This window comes from Lemur catta, chromosome 20 (assembly GCF_020740605.2).
Source record: "Lemur catta isolate mLemCat1 chromosome 20, mLemCat1.pri, whole genome shotgun sequence".
Taxonomy (NCBI): domain Eukaryota; kingdom Metazoa; phylum Chordata; class Mammalia; order Primates; family Lemuridae; genus Lemur; species Lemur catta.
Window position 1 is genome coordinate 3,469,233 of NC_059147.1, and position 27,501 is coordinate 3,496,733.

Sequence of the window (27,501 nt, forward strand, 5' to 3'; positions counted from 1 at the left end):
TCTCAAAATCACTGTGAGATGCACACCCATGTTCACGGCAGCATTATTCACACGGCCAAGACGCAGAGGCAATCCACTGATGGCTAAATGAATGAATAAAATGGGGTCAACACACATATGCAATGGAATATTATTCAGCCTTAAAAAGGAAGGAAATCCTGTCACATGTCATAATGCTGATAAACCCTGAAGACATTATGCTAAGTGAAATAAGTGAGTCACATAAAGACAGATACTGTATGATTCCACTTAATGAGGTATCTACAGCAGTCAAATTCATAGAGACAGAAAGTAAACGGTGGTTACTGGGGGTTTTGGGGAACAGAAAAAGGGGAATTGTTTAATGGGTATAGAGTTTCAGTTTTGCACGATGAAAAAGTTCTGGAGATGTGTTTCACACAATGCAAATATACATACTACTACTGAACTATACCCCCCAAATGGCAATTTTTATATTACATGTTATTTACCACAATTTAAAAAATGGTTAAGATGATATAATGAGATAACATTTTACATCCATAAGATGGCTATAATCAAATAGATAATAACAAATGTTGTTGAGGATGTGGAGAAATGGAAAACCCTCACACATTTCTGTGGGAATGTGAAATGGTGCAGCTGCTTTGGAAAACAATCCAGCAATTCCCTAAAAGGTTGAACACAAAGTTCCCATTTGACACAGCAATTCACTCACAGGTATATCCCAAAACAAATGAAAATATGTAGCCAAACAAAAACATGTACACCAACGTTCAGAGCAGTGTTATCCACAATAGCCCAAAGGTGGAAACCATCCAAATGTACATCAGTTGATGGGCGGATAAACAAAATAAGGTAGATACATGTAGTGGGATATTATTTGGCTATTAAAAGGAATAAAGTACTGATGCATACTACATACAACATGGATGACCTTGAAAACATTATGCTAAGAGAAAAAAGGCCAGTCACACATGACCACAAGTTATATGACCTCACTTATATCAAATGTCCAGAATAGGCAACTCTATGGATAGATTAGTAGTTGGCTGGGGCTGGGGGTGACTGGGTGGTTAGGGATGATGGCCAAAGGGCAGAGGGTTTCTTTCTGCGGTGATGAAAATATATTTTTGCTAATATAGAAAAACTTCTAGGTATCAGTTAAGAGAAGATAATCTAATAGAAAACAAAAGATTTTAAGAAGCAGTATCCAGAAGTGAAAATACAAATAATAAAAAAACATGATACCCTAACTACTTAGGAAAAAACCTCATTTTATACCCAAAAGATAGGCAAAAAATAAAAGCATGATAAAAATGTCTATCGGAAAAACAATAAAATCAAAGATAAATGACAAACTAGGAAAAACATTTGCAACATATATAACAAAACGTTAATTTCCCTACTATAGACTATAATGCATTTATAAATCGATAAGAAAATAAGGACAAGGACTGTTCATAGAAATAAAAATACAAATGGTTATTAGATATACGAAAAGATGCTGAACTTCACTCACTGTAACAAAAATGCAAAATAAAAATAAGACAATATTTTTCACCCAAGATCAAAAAGTTTCTAACACCTTGAGTTGGTGAAGGTGTTAGAGAACGTGCATTTGCATATACTATAGGCAGAAATGTAAGCTGATAAAATTTCTATGATGGGACATCTGTTAAAATATAAAAAATATAATTTAAAGTTCAAAATCAGGCAGAATTAATCTATGGTGTTGGAAATCAAAATAGTATTACCTTTACGTGAACCGGTTTAGTATCTAAAAAGGGGGTAAGAGGAGAGTTCTGGATGTTGGTAATATCTGTTTCTTTATCTGAGTGTAATTACATGGGTGCATTTACTCTGTGAAAATTTATAGACCTGTGTACTTATGTACATATATTTTTCTATATGTATATTTCAATAAAATGTTTAATTTAAAAATTCATATACATACTTTAAGAATTCCATTTTTAGGAATTTATCCTACAGGATATTCACTGAAGCATTATTTTATAATAATAAGAGATTGAAAATCACCTTGATATCTTCCAATAAGGAACTCATTAAATTATGTTACAGCCATATTATTCAGTAGTTTAAAGAAAAGAGGCAGCTTTAGATTACACATATGTGCTTGTATATGCATAAAATATCCTGGAAAGATACAAATAAGAGGTCTCCGAGGAGAGAATTGTATCACTGGGAGACAGGGGTGCAAACGAGACTTACTTTTCACCATATACTCTTTTGTGTTTTTTTAACCATTAGTATGCATTACTTATGTTAAAAACAAATTTATTAATGGAATAAAAATTTAGAACTTTCAGATGAGTATGTGGTAAACTGAACAGTGTCATATGCTGGTGAAAATATAAATCCCTATAACTTTCAGAGAGGGTCATCTGTTATCTACTAACATTAAAAACATAGTCCTTTCAACTCAGTTTCATGTCTCTAAAATATTGGAAACCACCTAAATATCCAGCTACAGAGAAAAAGCTAAACAAACTGTGAAGCATATAATATTATGGAATGATGTGGAGCTATTAAAAGAAAGAGGAGATCTGCAAGTGTTGATTTGAAAGGAGCTTTATATACTTTCTTGTTAAGGTAAGAACCCAAGATGTAGGCAAATATATTTAATAAAAGTCCATTTTAAAATGTATGTGTTGGATGAATCTCACAGACACAGTGTGGAGCAAACAAGAGAAGCCAGACACAAAGAGCATATACTGCATTATTTCATTTACATCATTTTCAGAAACAGGCGCCCTAGGCCTGCCTTGCCCTATGCATCTCTTCCATTGTATCTTCACTTGTCTCCTTTGTAATATTCTTTATGACAAATGGGTAAATATAAGTAAAATATTTCTCTGAGTTCTGTGAACTGCTCTAGCAAATTAATCAAATCCAAGGAAGGTGTCATGGGAACTCTATTTATAGACAGTCAGGCAGAAGTATAGGTTACAACCTGGGACTTGTGATTGGCATCTGAAGTGAGGGGCAGTCTTGCTGGACTGAGCCCTTACCCTGTGGGATCTGCTACACTGTCCAGGTGGTGTCACGACTGACTGATTGGCTGGTGTATGGTAGGGTACTCCCCAGACATTTTGGTGACCAGAGATGAAGTATTCTGTGTTGCAGTGACTGTGTGACAGCAGAAGAGAAAAAAAAGTTTGGTCTTGTCCTGTCTCTTATAGTACCACACTGTTACGGACTGACTGTGTCCTATCCAAATTCACACATTAAAGCTCTAACCCCCAGTGTGGCTGTTTTTGGAGATAGGGCCTCAAAGGAGGTAATTAAGGTTAAATGAGGGTAGGGTCCTGATCCGATGGGATTATGTTTCCTTATGGGAAGAGAGCTTGCATACGAGCTGTCTCCACATGCAGGAATGCAAAGAGAACACACTGAATACCGGTGGCCACCCAGAAGGAAGAGATGATGCCTCAGTATGAAATTTACCTTCCCAGCACTTTGATCTTCAACTTACTAGGCCCCAAAACCATGAGAAATAAAATTCTGTTGTTTGAGATACCTAGCCTGTGGTATTTTGTTATGTACATTTAACAGACTAATATACACAAATACTTTAAAAAAAATTTACGTACATGAAATCATACTACATACTATTTCATAACTGGCTTTTCTTTGAGTTAACTGTGTCTGTATCATTAAATATACTTCTACTACATAACTGCATGGCATTCCTCTGTTTGTGTGTGTATTTACCCATCCTTCTTATAGGACATTTAGGTTTTTCCCCTCCCCATACCGCAACTATATTTTTCTCTTAAAAGTACCATTGGGAAGATCATCTTTATGGACCTAGTGCATTTATACACAGATCTTTGACACATCTTTGACAATTTCCTTGGGATAAAGTCACAGAAATACAATTTCTGGTCAATCTTAAAAGCTTTTGATGTGTACAATGAAACTATCCTCCAGAAACATTACCAAACATCTTTTAGCAAACATTTATTGATCTGGCTAGTACCAAGCTCTGAACATGAACTTCCTTTCACAGATGCTCTTCCTTAATCCTCATATCAAGACTGTGGTATGAGTCTAATTGTCCCTGCCCCTTCTCCTCTTTTTTTTTTTTCAGAAGAGGAAACTGAAGCTTGTGCCATCATATTACTAAAGGTTATACAGTAAATGGAACTCTTTTGCCACTAACTCATTTAAGGAGCACATTAACCTACTATTATGGGAGATGGGAAATCAAGAAACCATTGGGTTATTCTATTTTTTGGATAATATAAAATGTCTGTGTGTTGTTTAGCATAGTCAAGAGTATTAACTCAAAATCACTTAACAGTCTCTTTCATTTTGTGTACAGTATGCTAGAAATTTGGTTCCTGCATCTATTTTTGTTTTTTTATAGGACTTGCTATCAAATTTGAAGTTTCACATTATGACAATAGGATCAAAATGTTAAGATTTAAATGTAACTGTAACTTTTTCACATCTTAGAGCTTTTCTCCACCAAGGAACTACATATAAAAAAGTCAAGCTAGGTTTTAAACATGGAAAAATATCATACATATATGTCATATATGTGTGTTATAAAAAGAGATGTATACATAATACCAATAGAATATGCATTTCCTTGGTTTTTGCAACCACTGACTCAAGAAGAAATAATACTAATCCTTGAGCTTAACTACCATGCTGGTTATTAGGAACTCAGAATTCCTAACATATTATCACAAAGGTTAACTTATTCTCAGTTTGAAATTATTATTTCACCTGCAGAAGAACTTGACCTTTCCCCAGTGACACTGACATGGCTATGGCAGAGGGTGAGGCAGACTCAGACTGTGTGGCTGTTAGGCTCTGCTACCCATGTATGTTTGACGTAGGGTAGGAAAGTAATCATGTCTCCAGCCACTTTCAGTAATTGCACTGCTTTTGTTAAGGAATGCTATAGAAGACCCACCTTTTAGTTTTCCTACACGACGGAAAAGGGACACATCCTTTCACAAGCTTACTTCTTACTATCTTCTTCCCCTCAAGTTTTTTTTTTTTTTTTTTTGAGACAGAGTCTCACTCTGTTGCCCAGGCTAGAGTGCCATGGCTTCAGCCTAGCTCCCAGCAACCTCCAACTCCTGGGCTCAAGCAATCCTCCTGCCTCAGCCTCCCGAGTAGCTGGGACTACAAGCATGCACCACCATGCCCAGCTAATTTTTTCTATATATTTTTAGTTGTCCAGCTAATTTCTTTCTATTTTTCCAGTAGAGATGGGGTTTCCCTCTTGCTCAGGCTGGCTTCGAACTCCTGAGCTCAAATGATCCACCTGCCTCGGCCTCCCAGAGTGCTAGGATTACAGGCGTGAGCCACTGTGCCCGGCCCCCTCTTAAGTTAATGAAATAAAAAAGTGTCTGAAAAGTGTTAAGTTTCTTGAAATCTATAGACCACATAAAGAAAACTTTTATTCTTATTTCTCTCTTCTTATTGCTCAGTATATTATCAGGAATATACTTATCAGGAATGTGGTTTAACACATTGACTGCCACACTAGAAAAAAATTTTTTTTTCCTTGGGTCCATGGTGTTTCATTATGAAAATAGAATAAAAACTGAAAACAAAATGATCTTTTCTAATTTCATTAAAAGTTTGTTATTTTTAATTGTTTTCTGTGTGTGAGTTATATGCAACTTGAAAAAAGGTTCATGTGACTTGCATGGTAGAGATGCCTGAGCTCCATATGCTTCATGAGGCCCTGGGCTCAAAACCAGCATGACTTAAATACAACTCACAGGGCAGTTAATTTGTTAAATCACAGTTTGCTAAAATTAGATATAAGTTCTCCTGAAAAGAAAGGCAGAACTGAAATAAATGCTGCTGGGAAACACTGCATGGTATTATATGTTTTATATATGTTAGTAGTTCATCTTCTGTTACTAACAGTTAGGTCTTTCCATCTTAGTTTCTGTTCGTACCAGATTAATACCAGATTAAGTCTTCAGGTCATGATGTTGCTGGTAAGAGTAAATCTCGAAGTGACTATCTGACACCACCAGTAGCTATAAACCACAAGCTCCATTCCTTTCAGGCATTCTATTCATCCAGCACAGGAAATCTCATGAAGTAGGGCCCTGTCGTGCTGTGCTAGCTAATGCAAGGTGTGGTCATGGGCAAATGACCTCATCTCTTTCTCCTACGGTTTTAGAAAAATCTTTAAAGTACTAGAATTGGATTAAATAATTTATAAGATTTAAAAAACTCCCAAATTCCATTAATTCCAAGCTGGATCTATATTTCCATTAGGTAGTTTCAGGTGCTTAATATTGTGCCTTAGCACAGAGGAAGTTGGTCTGTGTTTAAAGTGCCCTTTGTATAAGTTTGCTCATATGTGACAAAATTATCCAGAGAACAGGGAGCCTTGAACAGTTAGGGTCTGAATGAATGAGGCTGGATCATGGATGACACATCTTCTCTACAATAAGACTCAGAAATACAGAGCAAAACCAGGAGTATAACTTGTTATTCCGTAAGGTAATTTTCTGCTTTCTCTTTATATAATATGTAACATTATATTATTTAAAAAAAGAAATATATTCTCAGGTAGTTTCATTTAAAAATTATCATATATAGGATACTATAATATGAGAGAATCATGTAAACACTTGGCAGAAGATAAAGCACATGATAATAAATATTAGCTATTGGCCGGGTGCGGTGGCTCACACCTGTAACCCTAGCACTCTGGTGGGCTGAGGCAGGCAGATTGTTTGAGCTCAGGAATTCGAGACCCTGAGCAAGAGCGAGACCCCGTCTCTACTTAAAATAGAAAGAAATTATCTAGACAACTAAAAATATATATAGAAAAAATTAGCCGGGCATGGTGGTGCATGCCTGTAGTCCCAGCTACCTGGGAGGCTGAGGCAGGAGGATCCCTTGAGCCCAGGAGTTTGAGGTTGCTGTGAGCTAGGCTGATGCCACGGCACTCTAGCCCAGGCAACAGAGTGAGACTCTGTCTCAAAAAAAAAAAAAAAAAAATTAGCTATTGTTTTGTTTCTAAAACAAATTATAGACTCTATAATTCTGGATTCCAGGATTTAAAAGCATCAGCTTTCATTGCTGCAGCTTCTTTTGGTGTGCTTGGAACTTCAGGAGCCAGCAGAAGCAAGTAGAGAATGCTCAGTGTTCATGGTAGTTGTACCTACTAAGTGGCAAAGAGCTAAGCTTTTATAAAATATTTTCCCAGACTTTTCAAATGTTTTACAATTGGCTATCTTATTTTTGTAATCAGAAAACAAAACAAATACCAAACCAAAACATTACCAATAAAAAAGAAATAATGCTTTAAAGTTCTCCAACATAATCAAAAAAGGACAGACTGATGGCATTTTTACAAATGTCACCCTGAAATTACAATTTTAAGACTCTGTAATGTCAAGCTTATGAACAAGTAAAAAGTATAGTCTATTAAATGAGTGCAAGGATGTAATTTCCCTAGCGATACTGGAATAAAAATTTCATCATTTGTGCTTTAGTTAGGCAAAAAACAAACAAACAAAAAAACCCAAACAAACCCCCAAAACTCTAATAAATGTTCCAAGGCTGCATTTACTATTATTATAGCAAAAGCCCACTTTCTAAAATTGGGACAGTTATATTTTTGATGTGAAAGTATATGCTTATGAGTGAAGTAAAACTTATTTTTTTAGGCAACTATAATAACAACTGGGAAGGTATGCTAAAATACATAAACGGCCCATTATGGAAAAGGGAAATTTAATAGGACAGACACCTGTATATAATTTCAACCCTCTACTATTTGTGCTGTTTGCCCCTGTGAGTTTCTTAAAGGACTATTTTTGTTTGTTTGGTTTTTAAGTATCTCTCTAGGTTGCTTATTTAAAGTGTCACTAAATGGTTTCCTACTAACTAGCTGATCTTGGCTAAACTATAGTCTAATCTAGACGTTTAAGGATTTTTCACCATTTCATAAATTTTTGTAATTATATTAATATTATCTGTAATCATATGACAAAATTCTATATACAATTATAATATTTTATATCTTTATAATAAAATGTTCCAAAAAGTAATTTCTAATACTCCTAGAGACTTTTAAAACCAAAGTTTTCAAAACAGATGAATAAAATACATATGAAAATAGTCTATTCACAAAAATAAATAAAAAAACAGTAATTAAAACACTTAATGAGCTATATGAAGTACTGGTTATTAGTAGATTTAATTAGCTTAAAACATGGCTAATGAGATGTGCAATTCCTGTTTCCTTTACAATAATAATGCTTAGGCTCTTAACACTTCATGTTAAACCACACTATATGTTATAGCCCATGTATTCTTAAAGATATTAAAAATATAAAAATTTGGCATCTAGCTTTGTGATTCATTCTGTATTAGCTATTTCACACAAATGCCAAAACCAAAACCAAACTGTGGCAATACTTGGCATAAATGTTGTAACACTAAAGCAGTGTGCAGCTTGGCAGAGTGATGAGTTGAATAAAGTCAGAGCTGTGAAGGTCAGTATTACATAATGGTTTTACAGCGTTTAAAATAAAAACCTTTGCCTGGATTATGGGTAACTTTTCATATTTGTTCTCTGAAAAGAAGAGGATTCTTTTTTTAAATTTCTAGACACTTAATTCTCAGATCTCGAGGAAATGCAAAGACAAGGGGACGTGTCATAGCAGAGGTAGGAGACCCAAAACACAAGAGGTGTTTGACCACAAACCTTAAGTTATAAATTCTGGGAAACCCTTCAAAATCTTTCTGGCAATGTGTTATTCTAATAAACAAGATACCAGTTTGCTTTTTTAAGATACGTGAAGACAATACAAACGTTATAACTTCCCTACAAACTACTCAAGCTTTGCATTCATGTGTGAAATCAAGCCCCATCCCCACCATTCTTGTCATCTGCACATTATTTTAGACATTCCACGGAAAGATTTTTTTTTGTCTGTTGTTATCTATCTTTCATTTGTTATATTTTTAATTATAATATCATATGCTCTTTGTAGAAAACTTAAATATGTAAATATATAAAGTAAAAAGTGATCTTTTGAGTAATTTTAACCCTGTTCTTTATGTGTATAAACATATTAAATAACAAATGTGGTAGTTACATGTTTTATAAATATATAAACACATATGTACATATAAATATATTTTATACACATATAAATTTGTTAAAATTTTTGCTAAATTCAGAAGTTTGACCTTTAAACACATATTAGATAAAAAATAAGTATGGGAGATAACAGATATGTTAATTAGCTTGATTTAATCATTTTATAATATACACATATATTAAAACATCACACTGTACACCACAAACATAAAAACAAATAAATGTTAAAAAAAGGAATTTAAAAAACACACAAAACCATATTGATTCCAGATAAGTATGTTCAAAAGAACTTTTAGTAAACAATTTCAAATAAAAACATATATTTATGTCGCTGAATTCCCTAAGTATCACTGCAGTGATTAAACATACATGATATAAACAGCAGATATTTTGAGAACTTTCTAGAGGATGCTGAATAGGCGGATAATATTGGGAACAGAGCACATGTGTGCTGACCAGTTCCGAGAGCCACTGTGGCCGCAGTGGACGGACCCCCCAGCAGCCCACTGGAACCCTTTCCTCTCAGGCCGCAGCCGCTGGCAGCAAGGGCAGGCGCCCTGGGGCCAGGGAAAGAAGGGGGAGCTGAAGGTCTCTGGGACCCGGCCAGAGGCTCACAGCAGGAATAGCTACATTTGTCATGTGGTGTTCTCGCTAGCAAAGTAAAGTGGGGGATTTGCTGGTCCTTTTAGACAGCGCCCTAATTACATCAGAGTGCTGCCAACACACAAACTTCCGAGCCTACAGGATGAAATAACACAAAAAGACTCAGCAAGGCAGTGAGTGTCTCCCTGTCACTTTCCTTCTCTCCTGGAAAGCACAACTGCTCATTCTCAGCGAGCCTGATAATCCCCTTGGTTGAGGCTATGGGAGTAAGTCAGGGACTCTTGCAGTGTCCCTCACTAGGGACCCTCACAGGGAAGGTGGCTGCAGTTCAACTCTAAGGCATCAATTTTGCTGTGCCGTCTGAAAACTCCACTCTACTACTTTGCTCAAATGCAGCTTCTATCTCTGGTTGACTTCCAGCTTGTCAGCCCCAAGGGGCTCCTGCATGGGGAGGGGAAACGGCGCCGTGGCAATGGTCTGCGGGGCAGAATTGTATGGGGACACAGTAGCTTTCGCCATTCATTTTAACTACCAACCCTGATATTTGTTTAGAACTATAAGCAGAGAAAAATCCTCAGACACATGAAGAAAAACAACAGCTTACAAGAAGGAAGACTAAAGTGAGCAATCACACAAATGGCCCCCACCTAAACAAAGCATGCAGGAAAAGGAGAGCATTTCAAAGGCCACCACACTGCAGTCGTCCCCCCTCATCCACAGGGGATACATTCCAAGAGCCTCAGTAGAGACCTGAAACCGTGCAGTACCAAACCCTATGGACACTGTGCTTTTTCCTGTACGTACATACCTATGATGGTATTTAATTTAAAAATTAGGCCCGGTAAGAGATTAACAATAACTTATAATAAAATAGAACAATTACAACAATATACTGTAATAAAAGTTATGTGAATGTGGTCTCTCTCAAGCTACCTTATTGTACTGTACTTACCTATTTTCACACTATGGTTGAATGTAGGTAACTGAAATCATAGAAAGCAAAACCATGGATAAGGGGGACTACTGTCATGCAAGAAGAAAATGGAACAATGTTTATAAAATTCTACACCAGGAAAATTAGTGTTAATATGTAAGGGCAAGAGAAAAATATTTTAAGACATACCAGTACCCAGAAAATATATTAACTTAAGTACAATTTTTCTGAAAATCACTTGAGGAAGTACTCTAGCAAAAGAAATAGGAATTAGAATGAAGAAAGGGAAAGATGTAATATAAGAAAAAGTATAACTGGTAAAAATTTAAGTTTAATTATTGATATGGTTGTAAACTGTTAAGAAAGAATTTATAAAATAGAAGGCACAAAAGGTAAAACAGAATTAATTATCCAGCAATTAAACTTCCAGGATGTTTCAACAAAATCTACAGGCAGGCAAGGAGAATAAAAACTTTCTCAAGCAAAGGTCTCATCTTGTTGGATAAGTAAAGGTGAAGATACTGTGACAATTTTAAAAGTGTTAAGGGAAATAAAAGTTCGTATGTTTTTTAGAAACTTGAGTTAAATTCTAGTAGAATAGAATTAGGATTCAGAACCTCCAAATGTATCTGATAGGAATAACAAACAAGATTAGGACTAGGAATTAATTTGGATTCAGGAGAGCAAGGAATCCCGCAGTTCTGTAACACACAGCGTGCCCTCCTGGTACCGTGTGAGGGGCAGGGGAAGTAGGAAGAAGCAGAGTTTTATCGCCGTAACTACATATAAAAGCTTAAGTACCCAAATTTCCTTAACTGAAAAACAGTGACATTTAGTATAGGCTGGTTTGAGCATTAGAATAACAGAATAATTTTAGAGCAAAATCAACTCTGGACATCGTAGGTGGCTTTGAAGGATAATTACATACTAGTAACTATCTGACTTAAGGCAAACAACTAATAATCAAAGGAAAGAGTAGAAGGGCATTTCAAAACAACCAGAAGGTTATTTTTCTTCTAAATGATTGCTTTAAATTGGTATCTAATTTCCTGTGACCTTTCTGTAAAGTATGTTATTAATATTTATGCTACTATCTTTAATGCAAAGTTGTCCTGTTTTCTAAAACTAAAACCTCCTGCACCAAATTGGCTAGCTCTGGGTCTCAACTTGGAGATGTGTGGAGAATCCTTTTCTCAGGATAACGTCACTTGGACGGCAGTGCTACCGAATCTGATTTAGGCTTGGAAACTAAAGGCCCAAGATTCTTAAACTCTCCAGACTAGAGATTTTCAAGAGTCTCTTAGGGTTTTGTTTTTTTAGTAAAATTTTTACCATGGAAATTTTCAAACAGAATTCCAAATATATACAAAATTGAAAAAATATAGTAAACCTTACACACACTTCACACAATTTCAACAACTGTCAACAACATGTGGCCAGACTTGTTTCATCTATACCCCACCTTCTACTTCATTGGATTATTTTAAAGAAAAACCTCAGACATGTTGTTTCATTCTGAAGTAGTTTGTTGTGTTAATATTTAATTCTTTAAAGAAGTCTACTTTTTCCTGAACAGGACCACTGTGTGTTCTGAGTATTTTGTTACTACATTTAAAAGTTAGGGTCTGCTTTAAGAATAAAAATGTCAATAATTTTATTAGAACTATTTTTTTTTCAATTTAACAGATACTAATCAAGAGCCACTATACACTAGACATGAGTATCAATGGATAGAAGTAAATATGCACATTTTGACTTGATGTAGAGTAAGTTTTCTAATAACTAAAACTGAGTCATAAAAGAAGTTTGAGATGTTTTATGAGGAGGTGAGATCTTCACTGCAAGGCATCCAAGCAGAAGCTGGCTGAGATGCTGCATTAGGTTCCACTTGGGCAAGATGCCTCCTGAGGCCTTTCCCATCTCTTTCCTTATTCCTCAATGCCTAATGTCTGTTCTAGAAAGGACTCATCTTTAATCCATCCAGGTATACACATTCACATACTGCATTCAGATGAATTAAGTCATAAATCTATGTTTTTTTGAAAGCTTCAGCTTTGAGAAAATAGTTCCTTTAAAGTATAATGGCAATGGCCGGGCGCGGTGGCTTACGCCTGTAATCCTAGCCCTCTGGGAGGCTGAGGCGGGTGGATGGCTGGAGGTCAGGAGTTTGAGACCAGCCTGAGGGAGACCCTGTCTCCACTAAAAATAGAAATAAAAAAATTACCTGGCCAACTAAAAATATATAGAGAAAAAATTAGTCGGGCATGGTGGCGCATGCCTGTAGTCCCAGCTACTCGGGAGGCTGAGGCAGGAGGATTGCTTAAGCCCAGGAGTTTGAGGTTGCTGTGAGCTAGGCTGACGCCACGGCACTCACTCTAGCCTGGGCAACAAAGTGAGACTCTGTCTCAAAAAAAAAAAAAAAAAAGTATAATGGCAAAACTTAAATGAAGAACACAAATCCTATAAATAACTCACTATATAGAAAGAAAACAACATTTTGAAAGAGAATTATTAATTTAAATTTAACATACATAGTTTGCATTTATATGCTTTATTCTTTTTTAAACTTTATTTTTTAATTGACAAGTAATAATTGTACATATTCATGGGGCACATAGTAATGTTTTGATATTGATGGGGTATACAGTGATGTTTCGATACATATAATATATGGTGATTAGATCAGGATGTAATGTATCCTCTTGAAGCAAGTAACATTTATTTTAGGTTGAAGTAAAAGAGTTATTTTTACAGCATCTCATTCAGGTAATGAGAGAGAAATCTCCTCTTACTCGTTGTGTGTTAGTCTTTCTGTACATTTTAGGTGTAAGCTTGGGAAATTACGTACATTTCTAGTCATAGAAAATCTGAAAAAGATGAGTAGACTTGAGAAGTTAAACCAGGAAGGGGTAACTCATCCCGTAGGGCATTTCAATCTCTATTGACTAGCTGGGTCCCTGATATCAGAAAACGGGTAAACTGAATCTTAGGGTTTCACATTTTGGTAGAATGCTTCTTTGACATACAAGATGAGGTCAGAGGCATCAAGTGCTGCCTTAATACTAGAGGAGAAGGGAATATTCTTTAATCCAAATAGTCACTCCATGCTTCGAAGGGAGCTGGCTGTTCATTTGACAGAAATTTCCTGAATGCCTCCAGGACCTGTGCTAGGCATTGAGTCATCAAAGACAAGTAAGAGAGATATGACCCTTAAGTCGCTTTCACTACCACAGTACACTAGGAGAGAGATGCTAATGCAAATGACACAAATAAATAAACCTAGATTTCTCAAATATTCTGGAATGGATGGTGGAAGGAGAGGAGATTATATGTTATACTAAAATAAGTGGCGACTGAGAGCGTGCTGTATTTCACTGAGGAGGATGATGCCAGTGATCCAGGGTCACAAGACAGATATTCTGAGATGTTTTCATCCTAGAGATGACGACTCTATTGAATCTCCCCCTGGGAACCAAAGTTTGCAACAGTCAAATGGCTGCACACAGTGGTCCTGTTCAGGAAAAAGTAGACTTCTTTAAAGAATTAAATATTAACACAACAAACTACTTCAGAATGAAACGACATGTCTGAGGTTTTTCTTTAAAATAATCCAATGAAGTAGAAGGTGGGGTATAGATGAAACAAGTCTGGCCACATGTTGTTGACAGTTGTTGAAATTGTGTGATTTAGTAATTTATCCTCAAACTCTTACTCCAACAGCCCTTTTATTTAATTAACTGAACTAGGTTATTCTATAATAATTACGTATACAATTAGAGTTACCAAAAGTTTTAAGGATCCCTTGTCATAATATCTAGGGGTCTGAAGTTGAATAAAAACCACTGAGATAAGAAAAAATACTTCAACCTACGTAAGTTAGTAGCATACCAAATACACAGTATAGTTTAATTTTCTTAGCTCTAAAATAGCCAAATAATACCTTTTTGAAAATGGCAAAGGAGAGTAAATGGTCAAATGGATGACAAAAGCATAAAAATGGTCGTTAGATTCATATATCAGTATTTTATGGCTGTAGCAATAATGAAGATGGGAGCTACTCAGATTAAGTAACAGTGAATTTGCTGTTTAGAAAGGAAAGATATGTATTTTGTCAATTTTACCTCTCAAAATTAATCTCAATGCTTATTCACTATTCTGTTGCTTTTCTGTGTTCAGCTATTTATACTCATTTAAAAATGGTAATAAATATTTCTACAAAGTACACATTCCATTTTGTTGACAAATGAACTAATATGGCTCTCTCTGTGTTGGCTATAATAATAGCAACACAAAAACAGTCACCTTCCAACACCAGTTCCTGATAAAATGCTCAGCAAATGAGGAACAGGGGGAACTTCTTTAATATGTACAGAGCATCTACAAAAAAGCCCTATAGCTAATATCATATTTAAGGGTGAAAGATGGAATGCTTTCCCCTTAAGATTGGAAACAGGGCAAGGATGTTTTGTTATTATTAATAAAAGTGAATACCAATCTTATTCAAGACAGTAATGAAAATTCTAGTAAGCACAAGAAAAGGAAATAAAAGCATATAGCTTAAAACAGACAGATGAAATTACCCCTCTTTGCAGATGACGTTTGTCCATGTAGAAAATCCCAAGAACCAGTAAGTCAGTTGAGCAAGGTTGCAGTATATTAGATCAACCCACAAAAATCAATTTTATTTCTATATACTACAAACAAACATGTAGAAACAAAACTTAAAAACACAATAATATTTATAACCATTCCAAAGAAAATAAAATAGGCATATACTTGACAAAACATGTACAGAGTCTTTATGACAGACATGGGTATTTGTGGCGGAGATGGCTGGCAATTGGTTAGAGTGAACAAATAAGTAACATATTGAAGACAACGGAAGGCAGGTTTCTCATGGCTAGAGAAGATATCTACAAATACGGAAAAGATCAGAAAGAACTGTAAAGTGCTATGTTGGATTAGAAATGGAATTATTGCTATGAATTCATGGTTTTATAGTACATATAAATAGAGGTAGATGTAAACATAGTTATAGATGTATATATTTGTAGGTATGCATGTGAAGATATACCTGTATCTTCGCAGCTCTGTGCACTGAGAGAACCTGGGAGAAATGACAACCCAGCAGCAACAAGCATGCTGAACATCCAGAACTGGGTTTTCAAATACCATCCTCTACTAAAAGAAACCAGGGGTACTTGAAGAATGTCTGATCCAGGCTTAGGGCAACAGAGGTAAAAGATGAACAGTAGAATGCCAACTTATAAATGCACAAGGAATAATGGGAATGGAAAATCTCTATTTGATAAACACACAAGGTTGATTCAGGTAGGAGCTGTCAATGGACTCTAAGAGTAGAAGGTAGAGGTTTGATATGGAAAAGCATATTAAAGTAATACCAGAGTACCTCCCCACAAAATATTAATTACAAAGGAGAAAACAGTGAGTTTAAGGTGGAGAGACTTGGTAATCATCAACATGACCAGGTGAGCAAGGCTAACATCACAGTGGTGGGACAGGTCGACATCATGTGCTTCCTGATATGATGGACTGAGAAGCACACAGCATCAATTCTGCGATTCCTTGCAGTGGAATTTCTGCAAAGAATTCATGACCTGAGTTGTGTCATGAGGAAACAGGGTTACCTCACATAATGTAAAGCCCATATTCTTTAAAACTGATAGGGACATGAAAAACAGAATTGAAGAAAAATCTAGATTGAAGAAGTCTGGTAAGATGGGAAAATTAAATGTAATAGATATTTCTGAACAGAATACTGGAACAGAAAGAAAAAAAAGGTCATTGTTGGGACAGCTGGTGCAATCTGAATGAGGTCTATGTATATAGATAGCATGGCATTGTACTGAAGTTGATTTGCTGATTAGGAGGGTTGAATGTAGATCAGACAGAAGTGTGTCCTTGCTCTTTAGAATATGAATAGGAAGAGACAGAAAGACAGAGAGAGAGAAAACGAGAGAGAGAGAACAAAATTAAATGTTAATACTTAACATACTCACCAATGACTTTAACAAAATAAGCATCTGCTTCAAAGTTATTTTTTAGTGTATGGATGACAAAATCATTCTTTGTATATCCTTTACTTAGGACTACAATATCTAAGATTCCCTGGAAAAAACACAAACAAAAATGGTAAGAACAAGCTACTAGACCAATTAAAAAAGTGACCACTAAAATTCATGGTATGTTATTTATCATGTAAATGTAAACCTTATGTATTCAACCTGTTTAAAATAAAATTACTATTAAAATATTTATGGTGCATGCATATAACTTTGAATAATAAAATATAAATACAATGAAAAACTCTGTAATTTTAGTCTCTGGAGGTAATTGTTAGCATTTTGGTATATCTCCTTCCAGTCAAATTTGCATGAATTTTTAAAGGCTCATGATACAGACTACTAGATCCTTTCCAACTATCAGGAAGAGTACCTTTTTATCTGCCCTTGCCACTACTGCACATTACCATTTGTTTTTCCTAAAAAAGGAGGAAGCTTTGCTCATTTTATTGAAGAAAAAAAGGTCAGCTAATTTAAAGTGACATTCCTCTGACTCTTTTCATGAGATTGGTCATTTAGCATATTTTTTCACGTTAGCAACGTCAGTTTTTCCTGTAAAATGACTGTCTCCTATTTTTCCAGAGAGTTTTTGGTGACTTATCACTTTGTATGAACCTCTTTATATAAAAGGATATTAATTATCAGACTCTTTCATAGCAAATTTATTTCCCAGATTTAAAAAATTATAAATTTCATTTATGATGGTTTGATGTACAAAAATTAAAAAATGACTTATAATCAATTCTCTTGATTTTTCTCCTTGTGATATTTCTGCCAGTTACTTTTATGCTTGGAAATTGCTATTGAAAACCAAATTAACACGAGATTTGATAGCAGGAGAAACAGAGGGAAACAAGGGCCTGAATAATTCATATAATTGAGAATAAGCCTCTTATAAAAAACAAAATAAAATGGAACCCAAAATGGGGTAAATAGAGACATAAATGTCCTATTGGGCATTTAACTTTTTAAAATAAATTATCTTACAAGGATTTACTGTGATATATTAACTCCAGAATTTAACTTTTTTTTTTCAGTATTTATTATTTTTCTGAGTGGAAAACTGGCTTTTCACTTTAGAAAGGGGAAAAACAGAACCCTGAAAGCCTTTCACAAGGTCACCTAGCAACCAAAGTCACAAGAATGTGTGGAAATAGATGCTACTTCCAGTTCAAAAAAGATAAAAGTGAGTACTGAACTCATTCTTCTGTGATCCTGTGCAGATTCAAGGGTCTGTTATCTGCTGGCTGTGCTTCTGTTTACTGCTGAACATGCAGATTTGCCCGTCTCGCAGCAAGATTCTTTAGTGCTTTAATACAAATCAGCAAAAATGAGATAAGGGAGGAGTTTTCATATTTGACTCTACTGATCAACCAATAACGTCAGTAAGTTTGTCTCCTCTGCCATTTAACATTAAAAGGGGCTTTCCTTAATCAGCTCATTTGCTTTTATTATTGTTGTATACATTTTCTGAGCAAATAGGATGAAGCTAAAGTGAGAGGAAGTAGATGGCAATTAAATTCCAAACACACAGGACAGCTCTGAACTCACATCTTCATAAATGTCAAAGAAGGTGGCAACCATGGCATCCTTGATTTGATTTAGGTCTGTCAGCTCCCAGTAGACTTTAAACATACGATGTGCCTCCTCACAGCTTGCATTATTACAAGGGACATTCTCCAGTAAAAAGGCCTGCTGATTGCTGTGTGACAAAGGAAAGGCATTTAGTTAACATAACATATCCACATGGTGTAGTGTCAGTTGTGCTGTATGTGTTTCCTAGAATCAAAGGAGATGGTAAATGGTATATAGTGAAAGTGTATGAAAAAATCCCCACATCTTATTGATTATTGTACTGTCATAAAAAAAAAACTGTTGGTTATCCTTCAATGTTTAGTAGAAATCCTCTGATTTTGTAGGCTAGTTAGTTGCTGGCCTCTCTTCTTTTACGTGGAGTTTTCAAGTCCAACCCTCCTTCCTCCTTTGCTACTCCATAGTCATCGACGCTGTGCTCCATTACTGACTTCCTGGACACTGTCATTATCCATTTACATGTGTAGTACTCCTCTATGAATATATGCATTTTAACTGGAAAACCCTGATATTCTCAAGTCTTGCAAACCCAAAGCAGTGAATCTGTAAGGATGGAATTCCAGCTGGCATGATAAGCGGTAGGGTAGATATTACACCTTGCACATAATAGAAGCATAATACTTTGCATGGCCACAAAGTCCTCCCTCTTGAATCCTACTTATAGGCAAAGTAGTTATGAGCTTAGATTCTGGAGCCCGATTACCTAGAAAATCCTGGCTCTGTCATTTAGCAGCTATGTGATCCTGAGTGAGTTATTTAACCTCTCAGATCCTCATTTGTAAACTGTGTTAGAAGCACACTTAAGATGAAATACTGAATAGAAAATACTTAGAACAATTTCTGGCATCCAGTTAGCACTCAGTGAAAATGTTTATATTACCATCATTCTTATTCTGGAGTGCAACACAATGCCATGTAAAAATATTTTCTTTAGATATAGAGTCAACCTTTGTAAAGTATGATTTTATGTAAGGGCTTCTATTTATAGGTATTTTTCCAATATATTTAAATATTCCTTCACCTTCCTCTATGCACATAAAAAGTAACAGACTATAGGGCTTAAATTCTATTACTGCTCAATTTTTCTCTAATAATTCTTTTAAATAAATCCATAAAGGCAGATTTGTTTTTTTCATATAAAATTATTACTTTGGGTCTGGGTGATTTGGAAAAGGAAAAAAAGACTTAATTATAAGAAAGGAAAATTTCTAAGTGTTTAACGCAGCATGGAAACCCATGTACAAAATATTCAATTTGCATGATGTATACTAAATATATGATTGGCTTTAAACTCTTTTTCTAAATAAAAAATTCCAAAAGAAATAGTATACAAGACTATTTCCTTTTTTTTCCTTCTTCCATATGGATAGGGATGGGCAAGGACAGACCATTTCTTTAACAAATGAAAAAAATCTCTCACATCATAACATTTACCTGGAAAACTTTGCTGAAGACCTAACATGTAACAGTATTCTTCCACTAGAAATAATAACTGACTTCTTCTTTGTCTCCTGTCTGAAAACTGATTTTTAAATTGTAATTTATAATATTTTTAAGTAACTTACCCATCCTACCTTTTTAGCTAAAAATTTTTACTAGATATTTCACAGAGATGCACCACACACTGTTTTGTTGTTAGGAGATTGCATTAAAACATGAGAACATGTGACTTTCTGCACTATTCTCCAATCAATGCATCATATTGGTCAACCTTGTGAGCAAGCATGTGCTTCTATTTCTCTGTTCAAAACTATTCCATAGATTTCATTATTGTAACTCTGATCACAATTTCAAATATACAACAACAACCTATAACGAAACCCTTACTGCAATTTAAAACATTATTCCTAATTTTTGATACGTGTTTGTAAAGATTATAATGGAGTTCACTAGCTTCTCTGGTCTTGCACTGTGGAATTCAGGGTCCATGAAAGTTCAGCTCTTTTAAATTCTGCTGAGCTCTACAGGGAGAACCTAGAATCTTACCTTTAAAAATAAAATTCTATTTAAACCCAGGAGAGAAGAACCTTGATCCATTTGGTTTGGAAACCCTTGGGAAGAAATGGTCTTGCTTCTTTTGAGTCAGTTTCTCTATGTGTTCCTGGCAATTACAACTAATGTATCTTTTAAAAAATTCTTTTTTAAAAATGATTATAAAAGTTAGTATAAACTTCAAGTAATACAAACATTTAAAAAGCCAAAATCCTTCCTTTCCAGGGATAATCATTGTTACTTTGGTGTGCATCGCTCCAAACCTTCTGGCCACATATAAATATGTACATATATCTTAAAAAAAATTCGATCGGGTGCTGCTACACATATTTTTCTGCAACTATTTTCTTTCTACTATATAATATAGTGTACAAGTAGGGGAAAGGAATATAGCTTGACTGAGGACTTTATTGAAAATTCCCCACTGAGAAGTTGTAACAACTTAAGTCCCCTGTTAGTTAGTCCAGCGAATTGCCTGTTTCTTCACAGTCTCTTTCTTTCCACTGGCTATCCCATCATATAGCTAAGCCATCGTTCATCTTAACGCTATGCCATTGATGATCAGGTTGTCAACAACTGTTCTCCATATTAAACACACACACACACACACACACACACACACGGATAAGTTATTTTTCTTTGGGAACTTGTACAAAGATTTCCAGATGATAGTCATCTGGCCAGGATATGCATATTTTATATGTCAACAGATAAAGCTAAATGGCCCTCTAGAAACGTACCAACCTATATTTCCAATAGTGTATGAGTGTGTCTTTCGTATCTTGCCAATATCAGTAATATCGCTTCTTAAGCTTGCTAGCTGAATAGCTTAAAAATGATCTCATTCTCCTGATTATGAGAGAAGCTGAGTATTACTTTTATGTTTATCAGATATTTATGTTTCTTCTGAAAATTACCAATTAATAATTTTTTTCTTATTGAGTTTTTAGATCCCTGATTGTTAGGGACATTAGCCCCTTACCTGTTATTCTCATATCCTTATTTGTAAAATGGGAGTAATAATAATATATTACCTCAAATGGCTGTTGTAAGGATTAAATGAGAAAATGCATGGTAAAGTGTTTAGTATTGTGCCTGGTATGGCACAGTACACATTTAATAAATGCTGTTATTATTATTATAATATATTGTTGTTATTGTTACTTTGATGTTCTGTACACATTTCTTCCCAGCCTTTTGTTTTTTAAATTTTGTTTATGGTATCCTTCACTAAAAGGTTTTTAATATGTATGTAGTCGTTTATGTTCATATTTTTCCTTTACGGCTCTATGAGAGATGATAAAGGAAGTCCATCAGGCAAATGGAAAATGACACCAGATGACAATCTAGACCTACACAAAAAATAAAGAGCATTAAAAATGTCAAATATGTAGGCAAGTACAAAAGATTTTTCTTGTTATTTATATTTCTTTAGAGAGAATTTACTTTTAAAACAAACAAAAAAAAAAACCCAACATGGTGTGGTGTTAATAATGTAGTGGTTGTAAAATGTGTGATAAAATTGTACCAAGAGTAGGAGAAACAGGGTACTGGTTTCATTTTGGGGTAACAAAAGTGTTCTAAACTTGAAGGTGATGGTTAAATAACTCTGTGCATACATTAAAAACTATTGAATTGTAGACTTTAAATGAGTGAACTGTATGGTAAGTGATTATATCTCAGTAAAGCTGTTACAAATGTTAAAAAACATATAGCAGGCTAACGCAAATTAAAAAGAAGACTGGAGTGGTTGGTTATATTAATAAAAGATAAGGTACACTCCAGAACAAAGAATACCAGAATAAAGACAGTCATTTCATAATAAAAAGAAGTCATTTCATCTAGACACATAAAAATCCGAAAAGCTTATGCATCTAATAACACAGCATCAAATTATATAAAACAAAAATTGGGAAACTGCAAGGAGAAACAGACAATTTTGCAACTATAGTCAAAGATTCCGATACACTTCTTTTAATAACTGATAGACTAAAAATACATAAAATCAATGAGAATAAAGAAGATTCAAACAATATTATCAACCAATTTGACCTGATTAACATTTATTGAATATAACCCAACAATCCCAAAATATACAATCTTTTGAAGTACACAGGAAATATTAATCAAGATAGAGCATATTCTGGATCATGAAATAAATTTCAATATATATAAAAGAATTCAGGTCACATAAAGTATGTTTTCTGACCATCACAGAATTAAATTAGAAATCAATAACTGGATATCTGGAAAATTTCCAAATATTCGGAAATTAAATAAAATACTACTAAATAAACAATGAATAAAAAGTAAAATGAGAAAGTACTTTGAACTTAATGAAAATGAAGACAGCATATCAAGATATGTGGTATGCCACTAAAGTAGTATTTGGAGAGATATTTATAGCAGTAACTCCCTGTATTAAGAAAGAAGAAAAGTCTAAAATCAAAGATGGAAGTCTCAGTTTCTTTTGTAAGAAACTAGAAACAGAAGAGCAAATAAAATGTGAAGGAGAAGAAAGGAAATAACAAGGGAAATCAATAAATTAGAAAACAGGAAAAAGATAGAGACAAATCAAAGAAAACTAAAGCTGGTTCTTTGCCAAGAACAATAAAATCGATAAATCTCCAGCAAAAATGGCCATTTGAAAAACTAAAAAAGAGAAAAGACACAAACTACCAATATCAGGAATGAAAGAGTTGATATCACTACAGATTTTAGAGATATTAAAAGGAAAACAAGGGAATGCGATGAAAAACTTTGTGCCAATACAATTAACAAGTTAGATGAAATGGACAAAATTCCTTAGAAGTGACAAAAGTATCAAAAATTACTCAAGAATACATAAAGAAGTTGAACTCACAGTTTAACATCTTCCAAAAAAGGAAACTCCAGACCCAGATGGCTTCATTGAAGAATTCTACCAAATATTCAAAGAAATAATACCAATTCTACAGAACTCTTCAGAAAATAGAATAGGAAGACATACTTCTCAATTCATTCTATGAAGCTAGCATTATGCACCAAAATCAAAGAAATTACAAGAAAACTACAGACCAACATTATTCAGGAAGACAGATGCAAAATTTCTAAAAAAAATTCTAGTAAATCAAATTCAATAATACAGTTAGATCTTGCTTTGCACAGTAAGTAGTAGTCTTTGAAACTTGGGCATTTTTGAACCATATCTCTGCTTTGTGATTACCAGTGAACCTTGCAGAAAAAGGACTCAGTTCTGATAACACGTTTCAGTGAACACAGTACACTGCAAAGTGAAGACTATAGGCATATAAAAAAGACAAAAATCATAATCATGTTGAGTTTATTGCAGGAATGCAAAGTTGCTTTAATATTCAAAATTAAATTAATATAATTCACTGGTTTAACAAACTAAAAAAGGAAAACATATGATCATCTCATTTAAGGCAGAAAAAGCATTTGACAAAATTCAACATCCAATTCTGACCCAAACTCTCAGGAAATTAGGAATAGTGGAAATTTCTCAACATTATAAAGGGCATCTATAGAAAACCTACAGTGAACATCATACTAATGGTGGAAGACTAAATGCTGTCCTCCTAAGATCCTTACTCTTACAAGGCATGGATGTCTGCTCTCACCACCTCTATTCAACAATGTCCTACAAGTTCTAGCCATTGTAGTAAGAAAGAAAGAAAAAAAAAAGGAATCCAGATTGGAAGAAAGAAGTGAAACTATCTTTATTTGTAAATTATATGGCCATTTACTTAGAAAATCCTATGAAATCTATAAAAATATTACTAGATCTAGTAAGTAAGCTTCGCTAAATGGCAAACACAAAAGTCAAGGACAATCAGAAATTGAAATAAAAAAGTACCAGTCATAATAATATCAAAACTATAAAACAGAAGATGGGTGTAGTGGCTTGAGCTTACCCGACCACTTGAGGCCAGGAGTTTGAGACTAGCCTGTGCAACGCAGTGAGACTCTGTCTCTAAAAAAGTAAAAAGAATTAGTTGGGCACAGTGGCTCATGCTTGTAGTCCAAGCTAGTTGGGGTACTGAGGTGGGAGGATCACCTGAGGCCAGGAGTTTGAGACCAGCCTGGTCAATATAGTGAGACTATGTCTCTGGGAAAAAAAAGAAAAAAAAAAAAAAAAAACAGAAAAAGAAAACACACCTATAAATCTGACAAGAGATGTGGAAGACCTATACAATGAAAAACAGAACACACTGCTAAGAATATTAAACACCTAAAATAAAAGAAGAGCTATATATGTACCATGTTCCTGGTCAGAGGACTCGGTCTTGTTAAGGTGTCAATTATCCCCAAATTGATCTATAGATTCAATGTAATCCCCCAAAATCTCAGCAGACGTTTTACATATTTTTGTGGAAATTGACAAACTGACCCCCAAATTGATATAAAATGTAAGGAAACTAGAATAGCCAGTAACCTTGGAAAAGAAGAATAAAGTTGGAGGACTTACGCTATCTGAATTCACTACTCATTTTAAACAACAGTAATCCAAACAAATGTGGTACTCCTGCAAAGACAGAGTATTGGATCAATATAGTCAATCACTGGAACAGAAGAGTGAGAAAATACACCCACACATATTGTCTGTTGATTTTCATCAAAGATCAAGGGCAATTTAGCAGGAAAAATGGTGTTGGAACAATTTACAAAAAAATGAACTTGTATTCATTCCTTGCACCATATACAAATATTAACTCAAAATGGATCACAGACCTAAATGTAATGCCTATAAAATGATACAATTTCTAGGGTAAAACATAGTAGGAAATCTTTGTGACTCTGAGTTACATAAAAATTCATTAGTTATGACACTAAAATTAGAATTTATGACAGAAACATTGAAATAGTGTACTTTTTCAAAATTAATTGCTTCTGCCCTTTGAATGACATGTTTAGGGAATGCAAAGATAACCTAGAGACAGAGAAAATATGTGCAAATAACATCTAATAACAAAGGTCTCGTATTCAGAATATATAAAGAACTTTCAACATTCAATAATAAGAAAAAAAATACTCCAATTAAAATATGGGCAAAATACTTGAACAGGCACCTCACCAAAGAAGATATCTACAAAAGACATATAAGCACATGAAAAGATGCTCAACAATCATTTATTAGAGAAATTGAAATTAAAACTACAAACAGCAATACTAGAAACGGAACAGACAAAATTAAAAAGACTGACAACACCAATGTTGGATATAATAATGGAGCAAATGGAACTGTTTGGCATTTTCTTTCTTTTTTATTTTTTTAAGAGACAGGCTCTTGCTCTGTTGCCCGAGCTGGAGTGCAGTGCCATGATTCATAGCTCAATGCAACCTTAAACTCCTGGGCTCAAGCAATCCTACCACTTTAGCCTCCTAAGTAGCTGGGACTACAGGCACACACCACCATGCCCCACTAATTGATTTTTTATTTTTTTGTAGAGATGAAGTCTTCCTATGCTGTCCAGGTGGTCTTAAACTCCTGGCCTCAACCAATCCTGCCTTTGCTTCCTGAAGTGCTAGGATTACAGGCATAAACCATGGGGCCCGGCTGGCATTTTCTTAAAAAGGTAAACATTTACCTTCCTACAGACCTAGCTATTCCATTCCTTGTATTTACCCAAGACAAACGAAAGCATATGCCCAGACAGTGACTTTTACATGAACGTTTATAGCAGACAATTTGTAGTGGTCAGAACTGATAAAAATCTAAATGTTCATCAATATGTAAATGTATATAATAAGCAAATTGTGATATATTCATAAAATGGACTACTGCCCACTAATAATAAGCAATGAACTATGACACATATACAAACATGGATGAATCTCAATATAATTATACTGAGTGAGAGAACCCAGACATAAGAGTATATATTATATATTCCATTTATATAAAATATTAGAAAATGTAATCTAATCCATAGTGGTAGGAAGCAGATTAGCAGTTACACGTGGAATAGGGAAAGAGTGGATGACAAAATATTAAGAGAAAACTTTGTGGGTGATGGATATATTCATTATCTTGATTGTGGTGACATTTGTAATAGGTATATGTATATATACTAAAACATATCAAATTACACACTTTAAAGATATGCAGTCTACTCTATGTCAATTAAACCTTAATTCAGCTATTAAAAATACATGGGATACTTCATGATAAAAATATCCAAAGCACAAGTAATGAAAGAGAAGATAGGCTGGGTGCAATGGCTCATGCCTGTAATCGTAGCACTCTGCGAGGCCAATGTGGGGTATTGCTTGAGCTCAGGAGTCTGAGATCAGCCTGAGCAAGAATGAGACCCTATCTCTACTAACAATAGAAAATATTAGCTGGGCATGGTGGTGTGTGCCTGTAGTCCCAGCTACTTGGGAGGCTGAGGCAGGAAGATCACTTGAGCCCTGCAGTTTGAGGTTCAGTGAGCTATGATGATGCCACTGCACTCTACCCTGGGGTGACAGAGTGACACTGTCTGGAAAAAAAAAGAATACAAAAATAAATCTGACATCACTGAAATGTAAATCTTTTGTGCTTCAAAAGATACTGTTAATATCAAGAAAGTTAAAAGACTACCCATAGAATGAGAGAAAAATTTTGAAATCATATATTTGATATGGGACTTATATCTAGAATACATAAAGAACTCTTACAACTCAATAACAAAAAGACAACCCCATTTTAAAAATGGGCAAAGGATCTGAATACATGGTTTTCCAAGGAAGATATACAAGCTGAATGTCATTAACCATCAAAAATACAATGAGATATGCTGATGGATACAGAGGCAAAAACCCTTAACAAAATACTAGCAAACCGAATTCAACAACACATCAAAAATATTATTCAACATGATCAAGTCGGATTCATCTCAGGCATGCAAGGATGATTCAACACATGCAAATCAATCAATGTGATACATCATATCAACAGAATGAAGGACAAAAAACATATGATCATTTCAGTTGATGCTGAAAAAGCATTCAATAAAATTCAACATCGCTTCATGATAAAATCTCTTAAAAAACTGTGTATAGGTGGAATTTAATACAATAAAAGTCATATATGACAGACCCACAGCTAGTATACTGAATGGAAAAAAATTGAAAGCCTTTCTTCTAAGATCTACAACAAGAAAAAGACGCCTACTTTCATCTCTGTTTTCCAACACAACACTGGAAGTTCT

At 34.7% G+C, this 27,501-nt stretch overlaps 1 protein-coding gene across 2 annotated transcripts in view; it reads right to left on the minus strand.

The window, feature by feature from the left end:
- Window positions 1–27,501, minus strand: part of ITFG1 (integrin alpha FG-GAP repeat containing 1) — a 279,045-nt gene that overhangs the window by 81,161 nt on the left and 170,383 nt on the right. For both annotated transcript variants that reach the window (XM_045533358.1, XM_045533359.1), the window contains exons 11-12: window positions 18,275–18,425; window positions 16,661–16,769 (exon numbers count right to left, since the gene is read on the minus strand). In XM_045533358.1, the coding sequence (XP_045389314.1) occupies window positions 16,661–16,769; window positions 18,275–18,425 (260 nt within the window). The remainder of the gene's footprint in view (window positions 1–16,660; window positions 16,770–18,274; window positions 18,426–27,501) is intronic.